The sequence below is a fragment of the Bombina bombina genome, chromosome 2, assembly GCF_027579735.1.
Source record: "Bombina bombina isolate aBomBom1 chromosome 2, aBomBom1.pri, whole genome shotgun sequence".
Taxonomy (NCBI): domain Eukaryota; kingdom Metazoa; phylum Chordata; class Amphibia; order Anura; family Bombinatoridae; genus Bombina; species Bombina bombina.
In genome coordinates, this window is record NC_069500.1 from 675,680,135 (window position 1) to 675,698,099 (window position 17,965).

The 17,965-nt window shown below is 35.3% G+C and overlaps 1 protein-coding gene across 1 annotated transcript in view; it reads left to right on the top strand.

Annotated features, from left to right (window-relative positions):
- The window catches only part of SH3GL2 (SH3 domain containing GRB2 like 2, endophilin A1), a 462,830-nt gene extending 445,507 nt beyond the window's left edge, over positions 1–17,323 (top strand). The window contains exons 8-9 of the mRNA XM_053702641.1: positions 5,463–5,596; positions 14,734–17,323. Of these exons, the coding sequence (XP_053558616.1) occupies positions 5,463–5,596; positions 14,734–14,933 (334 nt within the window). The 3' untranslated portion in view covers positions 14,934–17,323. The remainder of the gene's footprint in view (positions 1–5,462; positions 5,597–14,733) is intronic.
- Positions 17,324–17,965: the final 642 nt, after the last annotated feature.

Below are 17,965 nucleotides of genomic sequence, written 5' to 3' on the forward strand. Positions count from 1 at the left end.
GATCCATGCTGAGTACTGAGGTGTTATGTTGACTCCTAGGCATACTGATGATGTTGACATTTTTGTGAGAGCACGGTTTGTTCTGACAGAACTAGCACGCCCATTGGAGGTGGAGTCAGGGGAGAACCAACAAGCTGTGTGTGAGGTTGCAAGTAACACCCCCCCAGCTGATCTATTATGACAAAACGGTTCCTGGGCTCTGCTTCTAAATACTATGGATATAGGGATATATATGTAGGTTAGTAACAAGCCTTTGAAGGTTCTAATTTAATTTGATGTTGTTTTAAATATACCAGCAGATATGTTCTGAACACCATAGGGGTGTGTCAAGGTGGATAGTTCCCCATTGTTTGGCCATAATGTTTGCTTGTTTATAGTTTACATCAGTTTTAAATAAACTGCAGGTAGTGGATCAGAGCTGATCAACCCTCATGGCAATATATATTGTTATTTTGTTCACTTCACATTAATTCACATTATGAAAATTACATTATTTGATGTTTTTTATATTTTACGATATATAATATAAACAGATGATCTCACTGATTTGTTAAGCACTTGGACAGCTATGATTGGCTGTGAAGAAGGGGGAGGGTTACAAAAATCTTTAAAGGCTTGATTTTCTCACTTGTTGTTTGTCAGAGGAAGGGACTGTTTGTGTCCCGAAACGTCACATTAAAGAATACACTTGTTGTCACAATTGCATGAAGTCCAGTGAGTGCTTATTTCAAAATAATATATATATATATATATATATACACACATATTTAGACATGTATATGCATGTATATATACAATATAGCCCTTTTAAGTCAAACACCTTGTCTTATACCATATACCTTTGAACCCTAATAACTTTTTTTTATATTTATATGAATAATTGTATCTCGCAATAGTGTTTTATTTCAACTTGTAATACGCTCGCTATTTCCAATGCTCAAAACCCCCCGATAAGGCTCGCCTGTAATAGTTAGTGTGCCACTTGTAATCTAGCCGTTATTTGGCACATCATATACTCTTCAAATCACTCATGCTTTACTAAACTATAAACCCTTAGGTACTTGCAAAATTTGAATGGCATTATTTCAAATTGCTATTAATAGTGCAAAATCATTTATTACAAGGCTATGGAAATCCATGACAACCCTTTCTAAGCAACTATGGTTGAATAGACTAGAGGAGCTATTAATCATAGAAGGCTATGGCTATTATAGAAAACAAAAAATAGAAATGTTTCACAATATTCAATTTTATTGGGACCAAGTTAAACATGCACACAATTAGGTTAAATAGTCTGGGTGATTGAGTCTCCATCCTTCTGTATCAGCACTGTCTAATTCATTATGTCCTGGTATCCTTTTTTCTCCATATTTCTATGAATTGTGCAGGTAAGAGGCTGTTCCTTTATTAGTTTGTGATACCTTCTAATGGACCAGCAAAATAAAGTTTTTTTTATTCCATAAGCTTTCAAGACATCACAGGTCTCTTCTTCAGATGTAGAAGAGGCGTAATATCTTCATCAACCTATATGACAAAGTATAATGTTATAGACATTATTTAATACCATGGTAAATGTTGTTTATCTTTTATTCTTCTTTTTGGATTATTATTCATTTGTTAATATTTGATAAAATAATATAAGTATATAAAAATCAATATTATAGAGTAATACAGTATGTAATACTAGGATATGGATGATTAATTTAGATTATAAATCCCTGTTTTATTACATTTGTTTAGCTTCTTTATCTCCCACATCCCAGAAAGCCTGTGGGGAATGTTGTGGGGAATGTAAATGAAATAGGACTCTGAAGGGAAAAATTTTTTTTATTTTATGAATGGGATAGCTTGATGATTACAAAAACAATGTTCTGAATGTGTAAGCAGAGACATTGGACTATATTCAAAGACTTTTGTGAGATGGAGATGGGCCTCTATGTAAAGGAAAGATCATGTTCTATCTTTTTCCAGCATTTTATTTGTGAGCGTTCCTGCCAGTAACATATGTACTTGCCTTAAAGGACCATTAAATTCATTAAGTGCATAATAAAAAGGCAAATTAATATCACTTACTCCTGAATTTTAAATGAGTAATAGTTTTTTTCTGACAGTTTTAACTTCAATGATCATGTGACTGCCATTAGCCAATTACAGACTCATATATGTATACACTGTGAACCCTTGTACATGCTCAGTTGTAGTTGGTGCATATAGACACATTTTAATAATGTAAGTAAAGGCTCTAAGAACTGAATTCTGTATCTGAATCATGAAAGTTTAATGTTGACGTTAGTGTCCCTTTAATTGCTCCAAACATGATATCCTACACATTAAACGAGAACTACTAGCAATGCGGAAAAACTGTAATGACAACCGCAACACTTAGGAAAAACATACAAAATGATTATGCTAATGTTTGCAACTGTAAAATATTGATATGTCTGTTTTGTTGTGGTAAATTACCCTCACTGGATAGAATGAAATGTCTCCAGGGTCTGGTGGTAGTCATTCAATGACACCCCCTGCTAGTGGGCATTTGGCCGCAAATTTGCAGGGGGTGGCATTGCACAAGCATTGCACAAGCAGTTCACCAGAACTGCTTGTGCAATGATAAATGCCGACAGCGTATGCTGTCGGCATTCATCAATGTCTGTCGGACATGATCCGCTGAGCGGATCATGTCGGGCAGACAGATGATAAATCGGCCCCAGGTCTGGATTTTTCATCTTTTTTATCTCGCCCCAGCATACAGAATTCATTTAGACTCTGTTACCCCTTTGAAGTGTCTTGTCTTAAGCTGTAGTCTCGCTGCTTGAAAACTGACATGATTGTCTCTTTTTTGTTTTTTTTACATTTTTAACGGGTTTCAAGATTTCTTGTTTAGATATGTAAGACTGCACTGCTTTATAAGGTTTTAAAGGCATTTTGATATTGATGTTCTGTATGTCAGTAAGTGAATGGCAACAAAGTAGATGTGGCTCCATTGCTTTTAACCCCATAATGACAGCTGACATATCCTGTACACCAGCTGTCATTTTCACAATAAGGTGTTAAATAGCACAGACAGTGCCAAGACCACACTATTTCCAATTGCCCCGTGCAGTGAGGTTTGTAGTAATGGTGCATCTCAATGCTTTTGCTGAGACACGCTCTATTACATGGCTGAGAATCCCTTATGGACACATGGCTTACTGGGTAAGTCTGTGACACTAATGGGTTAATGGAGCTTAAATGGACATGAAACCCAAATATAAGCATTCAATGTTAAACAATTTTCTGATTTATTTCTCTTATTTGATTTGCTTCATTCTCTTGGAATCCTTTATTGAAAACATACCATGGTAGGTTCAGGAGCAGCAATGCACTACTGGGAGCTAGCTGCTGATTGGTGGCTGCACATATATGCCTTTTGTTATTGGCTCACCAGATGCGTTCATCTAGATTCCAGTAGTGCATTGCCGCTTCTTCAAAGTGGACCAAGAGAATTAAGCCATGTTGGTAATAGAAGTAAATTGGAAAGTTGTTTAAAATTGTATGTTCTATCTGAAAAATAAATGTAAAATGTTGCATTTCCTGTTCCTTTAACTCACAACTTGAGGCTGTAAATGATGGACTGGAGCAAATATCTTTGAATTGCATAATTTTTGAGTTTCAATGTTGAAGCAAGTTTTTTACCCCCACTAAATGAACAGGCTTTATTGAATCTAAGCCATATTAAATTTTGTTGTTATAAGGTCAGAAAAAAGTCAGTACACTTTCCGTGTGTTTCTTTTGCTAAAATTCCATTACAATGGTTACTGGTTTTGTCAGAACTAAGCTCACAAATGATACAGTTTGTCACTTCACCCTGTGACACCACTTTTACAACAGCCTTAGACTGTAAAATAGTAATAACTGAGTTGTCCACTTATTTGACTGTTGCATTTGAAATCACTCACTAGTGTGAGGAATATATTTCAGTGCTGTACAAAAAAACTATCTCCAACAAATACATGAAATAATCTTAAAGGGTTAGTAAACACCAAAAATGTTATTGTTTAAAAAGATAGATAGTCCCTTTATTTACCATTACCCAGTTTTGCATAACCAACACTGCTATAGAAATATAGTTTTTACCTCTATGATTACCTTGTTTCTAAGCTTCTGCAGAATGCCCCCTTATCTCAGTTCTTTTGACAGACTTGCATTTCAGGCAATTAGTTCTGACTCTTAAATAAATTCATGTGCATGAGCACAATGTTATCTATATGAAACATATGAACTAACGCCCTCTAGCTGTGAAAAACTGTCAAATGCATTCAGAAAAGAGGCGGCCTTCAAGGACTTAGAAATTAGCATATGAGCCTACCTAGGTTTAGCTTTTAACAAAGAATACCAAGAGAACAAAGCAAATTTGAAGAGAAAAGTGAATTAGAAAGTTGTTTAAAATGACATGCCCTATCTAAATCATGAAAGTTTAATTTGGACTTTACTATCCCTATAGTAAACATTAAACAAATAATATGTTTATAGTCAAATGTCCTGCTATTTAAAATTTGTACAATTCTAACATCAGATATTGGCAATCAATGTATTTCTAATTTCTGAGCTGTGAATAACCAAATTTATTAACTCTGACATATATTTTTACATAATAAAAATCAATATTTTTGACAATTACTTATTTAAACTGATAATATTTTGTCCGACAACACAACACAGACATGAAATTCAATCACAGATTTAAAAAACTGCTTTTGTATTATTAACAGTATTAATGGGCTCAACTGTCATTTCAGGAAAAGTGCCATTTCATTCCCATGGAACTCTTTTATATTGAATAATTTCATTTTTTATTTAGATTTTTTTCTATTTTTGCTACATATTTCTAAAACACTCTTCTGTTTTGCAACATTTGAAACCAACAAATGTGTGGAATCTATGGGTATGTATACATATATTTTTCTATAGCTTCATCCATGTACACAAAACTTTACTATTGTATCTATAAATGTATTTTACATAAGCACTGATATTGGTTTTTGCACCTCTCACTCAACAAGCCTAAATGTTATTGCGTATTGAGTATTATGAAATAGTTATAGACACACACGGTTAAAAATTACATTTGTAAATGATGTAATTGAGGGTACTTCTAGTAAGTAATTTTGATGTTTTGTAGCAATGCAATTCTTCACTAAAGGGGTACAAGTAAAGGCCTGTTAGATGTTGTGCACCAGAACATTTTTAAATGTGAAGTGGTGGTCAATATTTTTTTTCATGATATAGCACTTGGCTATATACTCCCTAGACTATACTCTATATAGTACTACAGAGCAAGAGGAAAGTATGTAATGCCATAATATCAGAGCCTTAAAGGAATAAGAGATTACTTATTGGGCTACTTGTGTGTTATTATGAAGCTGGAAATTCCAAGGGGTTTGTAATCCAACTAGACTTTCTAAATATATTTTATTTTTCAGGATTAGAGACACTTCCAGTCAACCCAGAAGAGAATATCAGCCCAAACCTCGTATGAGCTTGGAACTTGCACTGCCCAGTGACAACTCTCAGCACAACGGAGGAATTTCCCTTGCTACTACACCAAAACCATCAGGTAATACCATTATTCATTATCGAGATACATTACAAGTTATTTTCATGTCCAGTACACATTTGTATTACTATTTTCAGTCCTGCACTGAAGAAATTATATGCAGTATGAGTAATCTTAACTCATATCTCTTTCACTCCCCACATCCAGTCTTTGGCGAGTTCCTACCTCCTCCTCCACCTTAAAAAAAAATCTACAACATTTGCCACTTCCTCACACAAGACTCAATTAAGACTTCAATCCACATTTCCTGCCTTGGCTATTGCAACTCCATCCTCTCCGGTCCCTCTAGCTGCCGTTTATCTCCCTTACCATCCATAATAAATTCCTCTGCCAGGCTGATCTTCCTTACACGTCACTCCTTATCTGCTGCACCTTTCTTCCAGTCCCTTCACTGGATTCCTCTAACCTGCAGAATAAAACACAAAATTCGGACTCTAACTTTCAAAGCTCTCAATAACACTGCTTCAACCTATATCTCCAACCTAGTCTCCAGATACTCTCCCTCCCATCCCCTTTGCTCTGCTCATGACCTCCTTCTCTCCTATATCTCTTGTTACCTTCTCACATTCCTGTCTACACCTTCTTGTGGAACTCTCTGCCTTGCTCCACAAGACTCTCCCCTAGTTTTCAAACTTTCAAGCACTCCTTAAAGGGACCTATAACACCTTAAAAAAATCCTTTAAACTAACTTATACTGATAAATAATAACACACTACGCATGAATCTCTATTCTTGAGGGTCAGTTTACCTCAAACAGTACAATTAGAGTGTCTTCAATCAAACTGCTGATCCAGCACTTGGTAAAGCTATGTATGCCGCCATATTGCCACACAGGCACAGCAGTCATGTGATGAACATGGCATATACTTTTATTAATCAAGTCAGAGGATTATCAGAACACTCACTCACTGTGGAGCTGTGCGAGTGCTACATTAGCTGTATATATTATTATATTTATCTTATGTGCCTCATAAAAAAACATTCAGTTTGTGAAGGCATTATAATAAAAGCACTGCCACTTTTTTTTGCATTATAAATACATCTGCACTATTGTCTGCAGCACAGCTCCAGGAATGCACAGTCACACCTCCGTGAACGGTTGTAAATTATCTTACAATACTACAGAGGGGAAGAAGGCGAGGGGGCATGTTCGTTGGAAGATAGCTCTGAAGTGAATAACTAATGTATGCACTGTTAGTTTTTCAGCTGCTAGTTACAACGGAACATGCCTCCTCCCCCTCCAGGAATGCATATCTCCGTGAACAGTTTGATTTCTCATAGCAAACTATGAGAGGGAGAGAGGGAGGAGGCATGTTCCGTTGTAACTAGCAGCTGAAAAACTAACAGTGCATACATTAGTTATTCACTTCAGAGCTATCTTCCAACGAACATGCCCCCTCACCTTCTTCCCCTCTGTAGTATGCTAAGATAATTTACAACCGTTCACGGAGGTGTGACTGTGCATTCCTGGAGCTGCGCTGCAGACAATAGTGCAGATGTATTTATAATGCAAAAAAAATGGCAGTACATTTATTTTATGCCTTCACAAACTGAATGTTTTTTTATGAGGCACGTAAGATAAATATAATAATATATACAGCTAATGTAGCACTCGCACAGCTCCACAGTGAGCGAGTGTTCTGATAATTCCCCTCTAAACTGGATAAATAAGAATATGTGCATCACATGACTGCTGTGCCTGTGAGTAAAACGTGTGTTACAACATGGCTGCAAACATAGCAGCATTGAGAGCAGTACCAGCATTCTATTTGACAACATTATTTTGAACAATACTGGGTGTAAACTGCCCAGAGTGCAAACACATCCTTGATTACTAGATATGAATTATATTTATGTTTGACAGCAGAAGTTAGTTTGGAGAATTTGCAGCAGGTGTTTAGTGTCCCTTTAAAGACTCTACTGTTAAGGGATGCATATAATATACCCTAACATTGTTTTATCTTAGTTCCTCTACTCCTTACATTATCCCCTTAAAACCCTTAGCATGTAAGCCCAGCTGCTTTATAGATCACCGTCACGAGAGCTGATTTACAACAGTAAAACTCTTGGCAGGGCCCTTTATCCCTTTGTCTCTCATAATTGTTACTTTGCATATTAGACCGATGTTTTAGCGGAATCTGTTGGTGCTCTACAAATAACTGATGATAATAATATGAGTGATTTGCCTACTGATTAAAGGGACATAATACTCATATGCTAAATCACTTGAAACTGATGCAGTATAACTGTAAAAAGCTGACAGGAAAATATCACCTGAGCATCTCTATGTAAAAAAGGAAGATATTTTACCGCACAATCTCCTCAGCTCAGTAGAGTAAGTTCTGTGTAAAAAGTTATACTCAACTGCTCCCAGCTGCAGGTAAAAAAATAAAAAAAAATGAAGAAATGAACAGCAGCCAATCAGCATCAGCAGTGCTGAAGTCATGAACTCTTTTACTGTGATCTCATGAGATTTGACTTGACTCTCATGAGATTTCATTGTAAACTTCCTTTACCTGATTGGTGAAATAATATGAGAGTGCACGATGCTCATCCCTTCAGATGTCCCAGGACAGACACACTAAAATGCTGCTTAGAAATCCTTTACAATGGGAGGTGGCTACTGAGGAACTTTTGAGGTAAAATATCTTTCTTTTTTACATAGAGATGTTCAGTACATATTTTCTAGTCAGCTTTTTACAGCTATGCTGCATCACTTTCAAGTGTTTAAACATTTGGGTATTATGGCCCTTTAATACAATTAATATTACTTTATTTTTACTGGAATGCAAAAGAGATACTTAGAATGTTGATTTCTTTAGCACTTTCTCTGTTTATTTTACATACAAGGTATTACTGAAAGTAAATTTAAATTTTTACAAACTCCTCTCCCTTTGATACACTATAAAGAGGGTTGCATTTTCTCAGACAGGACACACTTTCACATGAAGGGCATGATTTATACTGCCTTGGTTAAACAGTAGCAATTCTGATCATGAATGTGTGTGTATCTACAATAATGGCTCTGTTTATGGACCTGTGGACGAGTTTGTTAAATCATCATGGTCAGATCCAACAATTACAATTGACAATCTCTGCTCTTGTGCATTTGGTTGTGAGTGTATGGGGCACAGCTGCACAAGCAATGGTAAATGTATGCAGTTGATGCTACCCGTTTGCCATGATGCAGGACGGGCAGGTACCCAACTGGAAACCTTGTCCGTTTAGTGTTTGATAAATGGACCCCCTATGTCTCACTATTTGTTACATAGCAATACACTCAGGGATAGATTACAAGTGGAGTACAATTAATAAAACAGGGTGCGTTATCTATTGTGTGACCTTGAGGAAATAGTAATGCACAATCTGGTATTACTAGCGGAGGGATATATATTTAAACCAAAGCATCTTAATCTGGCTGAAATCTTTTTAGCTCTTCGTATACTTATAGTAAATAGTGAAGGGAGCTCTATTAGTGTGCTCATTCTGCTCGTACTATAAGTAGTGGCTTAGAGGTTGTGGTTGAGGGCAATTAAAGTACAGCAGTAAAATATAAGACATGAAGTAAACCACTATTATTAGCAGTATTGCACAGAACTGCATGACAAACTCTACTACTAACTCAGCATCAGCTTAATGCACTATTGGCTTAGATCTCAAGCAATATCTGACATGACTTTTACTGTACAACCCCATAAAAGCCTATTATGTGAGAGATTTAGCGCATCTGCAACATGCAGATGTTAGCGCATTCTAGACTGTCGCTTGAGCATTGAAAAGTAACTTTGGACTTGTAACATGAGTGCGAAAATACACAATAACTAATATTTTTCCACTACACTTGTAATTTAGCCCTTAATATGTATATATATATATATATATATATATATATATATATATATATATATATATATATATATATATATATATATATATATATATTCCATTCCTTTCAACAGAGTGGACTGTGCTAAGGGAAGAGCATTAGTAAAATTATTTTTTTTATTTTGTATTGTATACTAGCTCCGTTAGGTCTTGTAGTTTCTACAAGGGGGCTGAGCATGGACATATTTGGGGTGTTCTACCTCGCATTGTAATCACTAAGTTACTTTCGATCCTCAGGAATGACAAATCTCTAACAGTCTCTGTGAATAGAACCAGCTATACCATAAGACTTTCTTGCAAACCAATTAAGCTCACACTTTATGGTCAGATGTAATGGACCAATAGTTCTTATCTGCAATCAAAATTTGTTTTGATGTTTCTACCAATATTATTGCATACTTTTTTCTGGAACCTTTAAGTAGTCAATGTACTTCTTTTTTATATATGCATAATAGATTGTTCAGTTTTACTTTTCTTCAGTCAAATACTACACTAGTACACTTAATACATATAAACTTGGCAAATAAAATAAGTAACCATAGGTTTTCATCATAATGTAATACCCAATGGCTATTTACACCAAATCATTTTAATGAAGCAGCAGCACACTAATTATTCTGTTCGTTTCTTAAATAACCCTATGGAGTATAATCTGTGTTCACATACCATGAAAAAAAAACATTGGTTTGCTTGATTTAATTTTGCAGTCTCAAATGACATTGTACTGTTTCAAGTTCATTTTAACTTGGCCATATGTAGTTTATATATCGTTTTAAATAAAATGAAAATCCCAGAACATTTTTTTTATTTTCATATTAATCTTCAGAGATTTACTTATAGATCAAATCACAAAATGTTTACTCCCCCTCTAGCCATTGGCGAGTAGAAATTGCACTGTGGTGAGTAGTGAAAGATAGTGTGTGAATGTTAAATCAACATCTATACACTGCCAAATGGAAAGGAAATGTATATATTTTAATAATGGTGATAAAATGACTTACTGCCAGATTACGAGTTTTGTCGGTAAAGACTTGCGGTGCTAACGAGCCTTTTTTTTTCCAGCGCTCACTTAAGCCAACGCTGGTATTACGAGTTTTCTGAATGGCTGCGTTAGCCTCAGAAATGTGAGCGTTGAGCAAATTTAGCTCCACTTCTCATTGTAATACCATCGTTGCTTAAGCCTATGGTAAGATGGATAAAACGTGCTCGTGCACGATTTCCCCATGATAGGAAACAATGGGGCTGAGCTGGCTGTAAAAAAAACTAAAACCTGCAAAAAAGCAGCATCCAGCTTCTAACGCAGCCCCATTGTTTCCTATGGAGAAATTAATTTTATGTCTGCACCTAACACCCTAACATGAACCCCGGGTCTAAACACCCCTAATCTTACACTTATTAACCCCTAATCCGCTGCCCCCGACATCGTCGCCACCTACATTATATTTTTAACCCCTAATCTGCCGCTCCAGACACCGCCGCCACCTACATTATACTTATGAACCCCTAATCTGCTGCCCCCAACATTGCCTAACCCTACATTATATTTATTAACCCCTAATCTGCCGCCCCCAATGTCGCCGCAACCTAACTACACTTATTAACCCCTAATCTGCCGACCGGACATCGCCGCTACTTTAATAAATGTATTAACCCCTAACCCGCCGCACTCCCGCCTCGCAAACACTAGTTAATTTTTATTAACCCCTAATCTGCCTGCCCTAACATCGCCGACACCTATTTACATTTACAGGTAAAAGAGCTGATTACTTTGGGGCAATGCCCCGCAAAAGGCCCTTTTAAGGGCTATTTGTAATTTAGTGTAGGGTAGGGAATTTTATTATTTTGGGGGGCTTTTTTATTTTATTAGGGGAATTAGATTAGGTGTAATTAGTTTAAACTTCTTGTAATTTTTTTTATTTTCTGTAATTTAGTGTTTATTTTTTTTCGTAATTTAGTTTATTGTATTTAATTGTAATTAATTGTAGGTAGTTTAGGTAATTTATTTAATGATAGTGTAGTGTTAGGTGTAATTGTAACTAGGTTAGGATTTATTTTACTGGTACTTTTGTATTTATTTTAGCTAGGTAGCTATTAAATAGTTAATAACTATTTAATAACTATTGTGTCTAGTTAAAATAAATACAAAGTTGCCTGTAAAATAAAAATAAATCCTAAAATAGCTATTAGTTATATTGTAGCTAGTTTAGGGTTTATTTTATAGGTAAGTATTTAGTTTTAAATAGGAATAATTTATTTAATTATAGTAATTTTAATAGATTTATTAAAAATAGATTTAAGTTAGGGGGTGTTAGGTTTAGGGTTAGAGTTAGGTTTAGGGGTTAATACATTTAATATAGTAGCGGTGACGTTGGGGGCGGCAGATTAGGGGACTTGCGGTAGCCTTGAGTCGCAGTTGAAAAGTGAGCGGTGAGCCTCTACCTGCCAAACTTGTAATACCAGCGTTAGATAAAAAGCAACGTTGGGACCTCTCAACGCTACTTTTTAAGGCTAACGCAAAACTCGTAATCTCGCCGTTAGTTTGTTATGGTTTAAAATAACACACATTAAAAATTACTTAACAATAAGGTGTTTCACAATGGCTAAACATATGCAAAGAAAGGTTTGGGCCATGGCTGTTTTGTGGGAAGGTGATAGGTGGGATCAGTGGCTAGTAACATTTTATCCTGCCTAGTAGTTTAGGAGTATATATTTTGAGTCCAATATAGATTACTTGTTATAGTCCTGGATTTCAAGATCATTAGATATAGCTCCAATACGTAATATAATTTGAAAATAAACCAGGTTTATTTTGTACAATAACAATAAAGTTTTCACTTCAATCTGAGAAACTCTCTCTCTCTCTTCTCTTCTCTCTTCTCTCTCCTCTTCTCTCTTCTCTCTCCTCTCTCTCTCTCTCTCTCCTCTCTCTCTTCTATCTTTTTCTCTCTTTACTATCTTTTCTCTCTCTCCTATCTTCTCTCTTCTCTCTCTCTTCTCTCTCTCCTCTCTCTCTCTCTCTCCCCTCTCTTCTCTCTCTCCTCTCTCTCTTCTATCTTTTTCTCTCTCTTCTCTCTCTCCTCCCTCTCTCCTCTCTCCTATCTTTTCTCTCTCTTCTATCTTCTCTCTCTTCTCTCTTTCTCATCTCATCTTTGTTGAAAAGCAGAAATATAAGCTCAGGTGTGTGCACATGTCTGCAACACTATATAATAGAAGTTTTGCAACAATGTTATACATCAGCAAGAGCACTAGATGGCCGCACTATTTCCTGTCATGCAGTGTTTCAGTCACGTTGCTTGCTTAAAAGTATTAAACAGGTATATAATGGGAGATTTTAGCCAAGGAGCTTACATTTTAGGGAGTATAATAAGAGACTGCCCATGAATCTTACAGTTTAGAGCCAGCTCTGAAGCTTTAATTTATTCAGCTAGCTATTGCCTTTAGTTCTGTTTGTTTGAAAAGTATTGTTTCAAGAAATCTGTTTTTGTTTTTTTAATATATATATTGCAGCAATCGATGTGCTTGTGTGTCTCTGTCTGCCTGTACTGTATGTATGTATGTGTGTATATATAAATATAATATGTGTGTGTGTATAGGTGTGCACGTGTGACAGTGTGTATGTGTTTAACTCTCTGTGTGTATGTATCTGTGACTGTGTGTGTGTGTTTATATATGTGTATGTGTGTATGCAAGTGTTTTGTAAGTCCTAGTCAACATTTACTTTGGAAATGCCATGAAAAAAAAAAAATCACATTACTCCCCGAGCAAAAATTAGTATGGCAAAAAAAGGCCATATTCCTTGATGTTTCAAGATGGTACATTTGCAAAAGATTGTTGTAAAATATGAACAGATTCCTTTCAATAACAAAAAAAAAATAACAATAAAAATAACAAAAAAAACAAAAGGCCTAAAACCTTGGGTAGGTTAGCAGCAGAATTTTGAGTGCCTAGGGCAGCACAAAACCTAAATACGCCACTGGATATCACGCCAAGGATATCACTTTTATATATATATATATATATATATATATATATATATATATATATATATATATATATATATATATATATATATATATATAAAAATTAGTGTGTACAAAACATAAGATTTAACAGGGAATGCACGGGACTAGGGTTCACTCCAGATCAAGCGCCCAGAAATAATAAACAAAAGACATAGATGCAAGATATTAATAACATCCAGACTGGGTGTCCCCAGTTATATTAAAAATATGACGTCAGTCCGTGACCAAAAGAGCCTTTCATGGCAATAAATGATATGGCATTTGGCACAATATGTGGTCTGAGTAAATGCAGGCTTTTTTTTATTAAATAAATGATAGATGGATGCAGTCAGGTGTTAAAGCAATTGGTTAAGACTTATCATGCTCATTCCCACACGCGCACTGTTAATGGCTATGTTAGTGCAAAGCTTAGCAAGGATAGGCAGTTCAGGCAGCTGTAAGTTGAATGGGTAGCAAAACAATCAAACAAAATGGGTCAATCTTGTGTATAGTGCATGAAGGCAAAAAAACATACACCGGCACTCTAGGATCAAATTCGCCGGTTTATATAGCACAGCCATTAGTATGAAACAGTATGCACTCTATGAGCGGTCTCACCCAAGCTCTGTGGTGTGGCGCTGCATATAGGAAGGCACAATCCTCCTCGCTGGTTATTTCCTCTGCTGAGAGCAAAATAACCAGCGAGGAGGATTGTGCCTTCCTATGTGCAGCGCCTTATCACTCAAAAATGTCAACCCAGGGTGACAGAAAACAGTGTCCCTCTGATGACACTAACCTCTAGGATATATTAATATTTATGTTACTGGATGACCAAATATGACAAACATGTCATGTTTGGTATCAAAATAATTCTCATGATGTCCCACTTGGATTGCTTATAAATGTATGTGTGCTGTATTTTTCCTAAGTATTTCCCATTCAATAATCATAAGGTGGTGGCAGCAGAGATAGTTTACTTTGGGTGGCATTAAAGTGGAGTTTGAGCATTTTTATATGTCTCGTACAAATGAGAGTGTTTGTTAACCCTTGCACCCACTGAACTAAGTGACAGGCTTGCCTGGAGTGGCTAGACTGTGACAAACTGGATAAGGTGGAAAGGGTTGGTTAACCATTCCTGTGACAAACTGGTGACAGTTGGAGGTTGGTAAAACATGCACGCACATATAAAATAAATAATATGCACACATACATGCATATGAGTAACCTACCTATTTTATATTGTTGTTTCAGGCGCTCCCATGGACCAACCTTGTTGTCGGGCTCTTTATGACTTTGATCCAGAAAATGAAGGAGAGCTTGGCTTCAAAGAGGGAGACATCATTACTCTCACCAATCAAATTGATGAAAACTGGTATGAAGGGATGCTTCATGGCCAGTCAGGCTTCTTCCCTATCAATTATGTTGATATTTTAGTTCCCTTGCCCCACTAAGCTGTCTGACTTATCGGACAAAATCATTCACTTGGCCCCACTGCTTTAAATGCTGCTTACTTCACAATCGTAAGAACAAAGTGCAGTGGTTTTAAATTCCATTGAGTTCCATCTTCATTTTTTTGTTTATATGTGTAATTTCTCCTGATGTTGTATTTATTTTAATGAAGTCTTAGAGTCCTTTATTATGGCAGAAATAAAAAAAGTACTTGTTGCGGTTTCTTTCCTTTCACATGGATACAGTTCGTGCAAATCTCATATTTACCTAATTAACACTGTCATCTGTTCCGAAATGTGTTTTGTTTTCTGCTAATTTCATTATATTTGGAAAAAAAATCTTAGAAGATAACTAAAGAATTCATTTTAAACATGTTGTTTTAATAATAAGAAAGCAAGTACAGAGGTGTCCTGTATGAATATAAATGTCTAAGGGAATATATAGACATTTCTTCTATGCTTGTCAGCAGTGTATATTAAATAATATTATGGGTTGAGAAACATGCAAATTAGATTATAAATTGTAGCTGAACCAAGCATGTTAAATAATTTGTATGTTAAAGATGTATATATTTTAGAAACTGTCACTAGAAAAATATCAAGTTCATTAGGAAATCAAGTTGCTTTGCTTTTTTTTTTCCTTGGGAAAAAAAAAAATTAAAAACAAAAATTCCAATACATGCTTAGTAATTCACAGCGAGGTTAATATTTTATATTTATTTGAGGGAATATTTTTGACCTACTAAATAAAAAAAAACTTACAACCTATAACTACTTGTGCCCATCTATCTGCCATACATTTATTTTTCAATCGTAATATGATTTGTAAATAATGAACAATAAAAATATAAATGAAAAATATTGAATCATAAAACCAAAATTATAATCAGGCTTGAAATGATTATAATCTGGATGGTCTCTAAGCTTGATTTCCTCAGGATAGCCAAATGAGAAGGTCTGTTATCCTATTGGAAACCTTGTAAAACTAACAGATATATGTTAATGGTTTGCAAACCTCCAATGGCGCACTTACAAAGGGCATGGCTTTAAGATCACTTCCTGTGCATGTGCATGAGCGATGCTCGCTTCCCATCAAACTTTCAAATCTTGTAAATGTCATCATTGAGATGCAGAAAGACATGAATAAACCAGTAAAGCAAAATGAGGTTTTAACTCTAAAAATATTTAAGCATCTGCTGTTCTATGTGTAAACTTCTTCAGTATTAAAATTAATTAAATGCAGCAAATCTTATAGCATTTTTAAAATAAGCATAGCTTAAAATGATGGGTGTACATTGCAATTTCTTTGTTAAAATAGTCTTTTAAATATAATTGGCACAATTAATGAACAATCAGTTAAAAAGTGCAAGCACATACCAGGGAATATTATAGTATTATCTATGTGGATATTTTTATTAGTAAAATTGCGGAAGAATAAAAGTGGATTATGGATACCTATTTTCTTATTAATATTTTCAAGAGTTGATTAGTACATAGAATAGTCAGTAATATGTTGTGTTTTGATCTTTTTAATGCTGCAAAAGTGTTTAGCCACTTGAAAAATGCATTTTCAGTAGTGTAAAAATGTAATTGAGGGTCAAAGGTCATTAAATGATGTTGCAGGAAATACAGGGGCACTAATGGTCATTTGAAGAGTTAATGTGTCTACAAGTGCAGTCTTTAAATCCAGCCTCTTTTGAATCCAAGTGTAAGTATTCACTAAAAGAAAATATTTCAAATATATGTTTAATATGTGAAAAAATGTTTAAAAGTCAATGTAATTTTGTTTAATAGAAGTCACAAAACCGATAGAGCAGAAAAAGACAATTGCATTAGGTAGCTGCAAGACAAAGACAAATCTGAGAATACAATACCCTTCACTCAATCTTGGCAATGGTGAACATATTCTGCCCTCTATGAGGATTATTTAGAATTATACATGATTTATGTGCTGCACAACTAAAGACTTATAAGTGTGTGTAAAAAAAGATTCTACCTGCTTGCTTTGATGTCATACTCATGTGCATCCTGTGTGTACAGTGCTGCATCTGATATTTTTATTTTGTACCAATAGTTCAAATTCTTTAAGATGGGCCATGGGCCAACCAGTATAATGTTTTTCACAACTTTACAGCCATCTTGTTTAAAAAGAAAAATAATAATAAATACGTTCTATTAAATGTGTTGAATGTGCCACTTCAGAACTGGTTGAACAAGAAGGCTGTGCTTATTACTTCATGTTATCTATGCCCTGGAAAGCAATGACATACAATTAAACTTTGCTAAAAATACTACTTGTGATTTCCTTATTTTAGAGCCTGCCATCTGCTGTTATTAACCATCAAGTTGTTTATACTTCAGGTTGTTGAAAATAAAAAATTTTTTAATTAACACCACAATACTAATATCTTAACTTAAACTGCATGGTTCCCATCATAATTTACTTTTCTCCATATGCATCACTTTTTTTGTTCAAAGCTCAGTCTTTTGCCGTTTTATTGTTATATATCTCCTGTCTATCTGTATGCATATGTATCAATACATTTGGTTCCCAGCACTCAGGTATGGTTTGTAGGGTTTTAAATAAACTCTGTTTATGACACTGTCTCTGATGTTAGCAAGCAGGGAGAAACTTTAGAAAGCTGTGGGACGTTGCTTGTCCCATGGAGGTTGTGGGGCTAATGGTTGACATTTTGGATGTGGTTCTCCTTACACAGTTGTCCTTTCTTTATCAATGGGATAAGGATTTTGAAGATATATGTTAGGGAATATGTTTGGATTAGTAGACAAGAGATTACCTGGTTTGCTGGCTTTTATACCTGTCTATAACTCTAGGGTCTTTATTTAAGACTGGCATGGACAATGGTTTTCACAAATGCTAGTCTGTTGGACCAGGGAATATTTTAGTAGCTTCAGAGTGCAAGGAGTTTGGTCACCTCAGGATGAGATTTTACTGATCAATATTCTGGAACCCTGATCTTCTTTGAAGAGCTCGCTCAAGCATATGTCAATAATCATGGAGAAATGCAGATTTG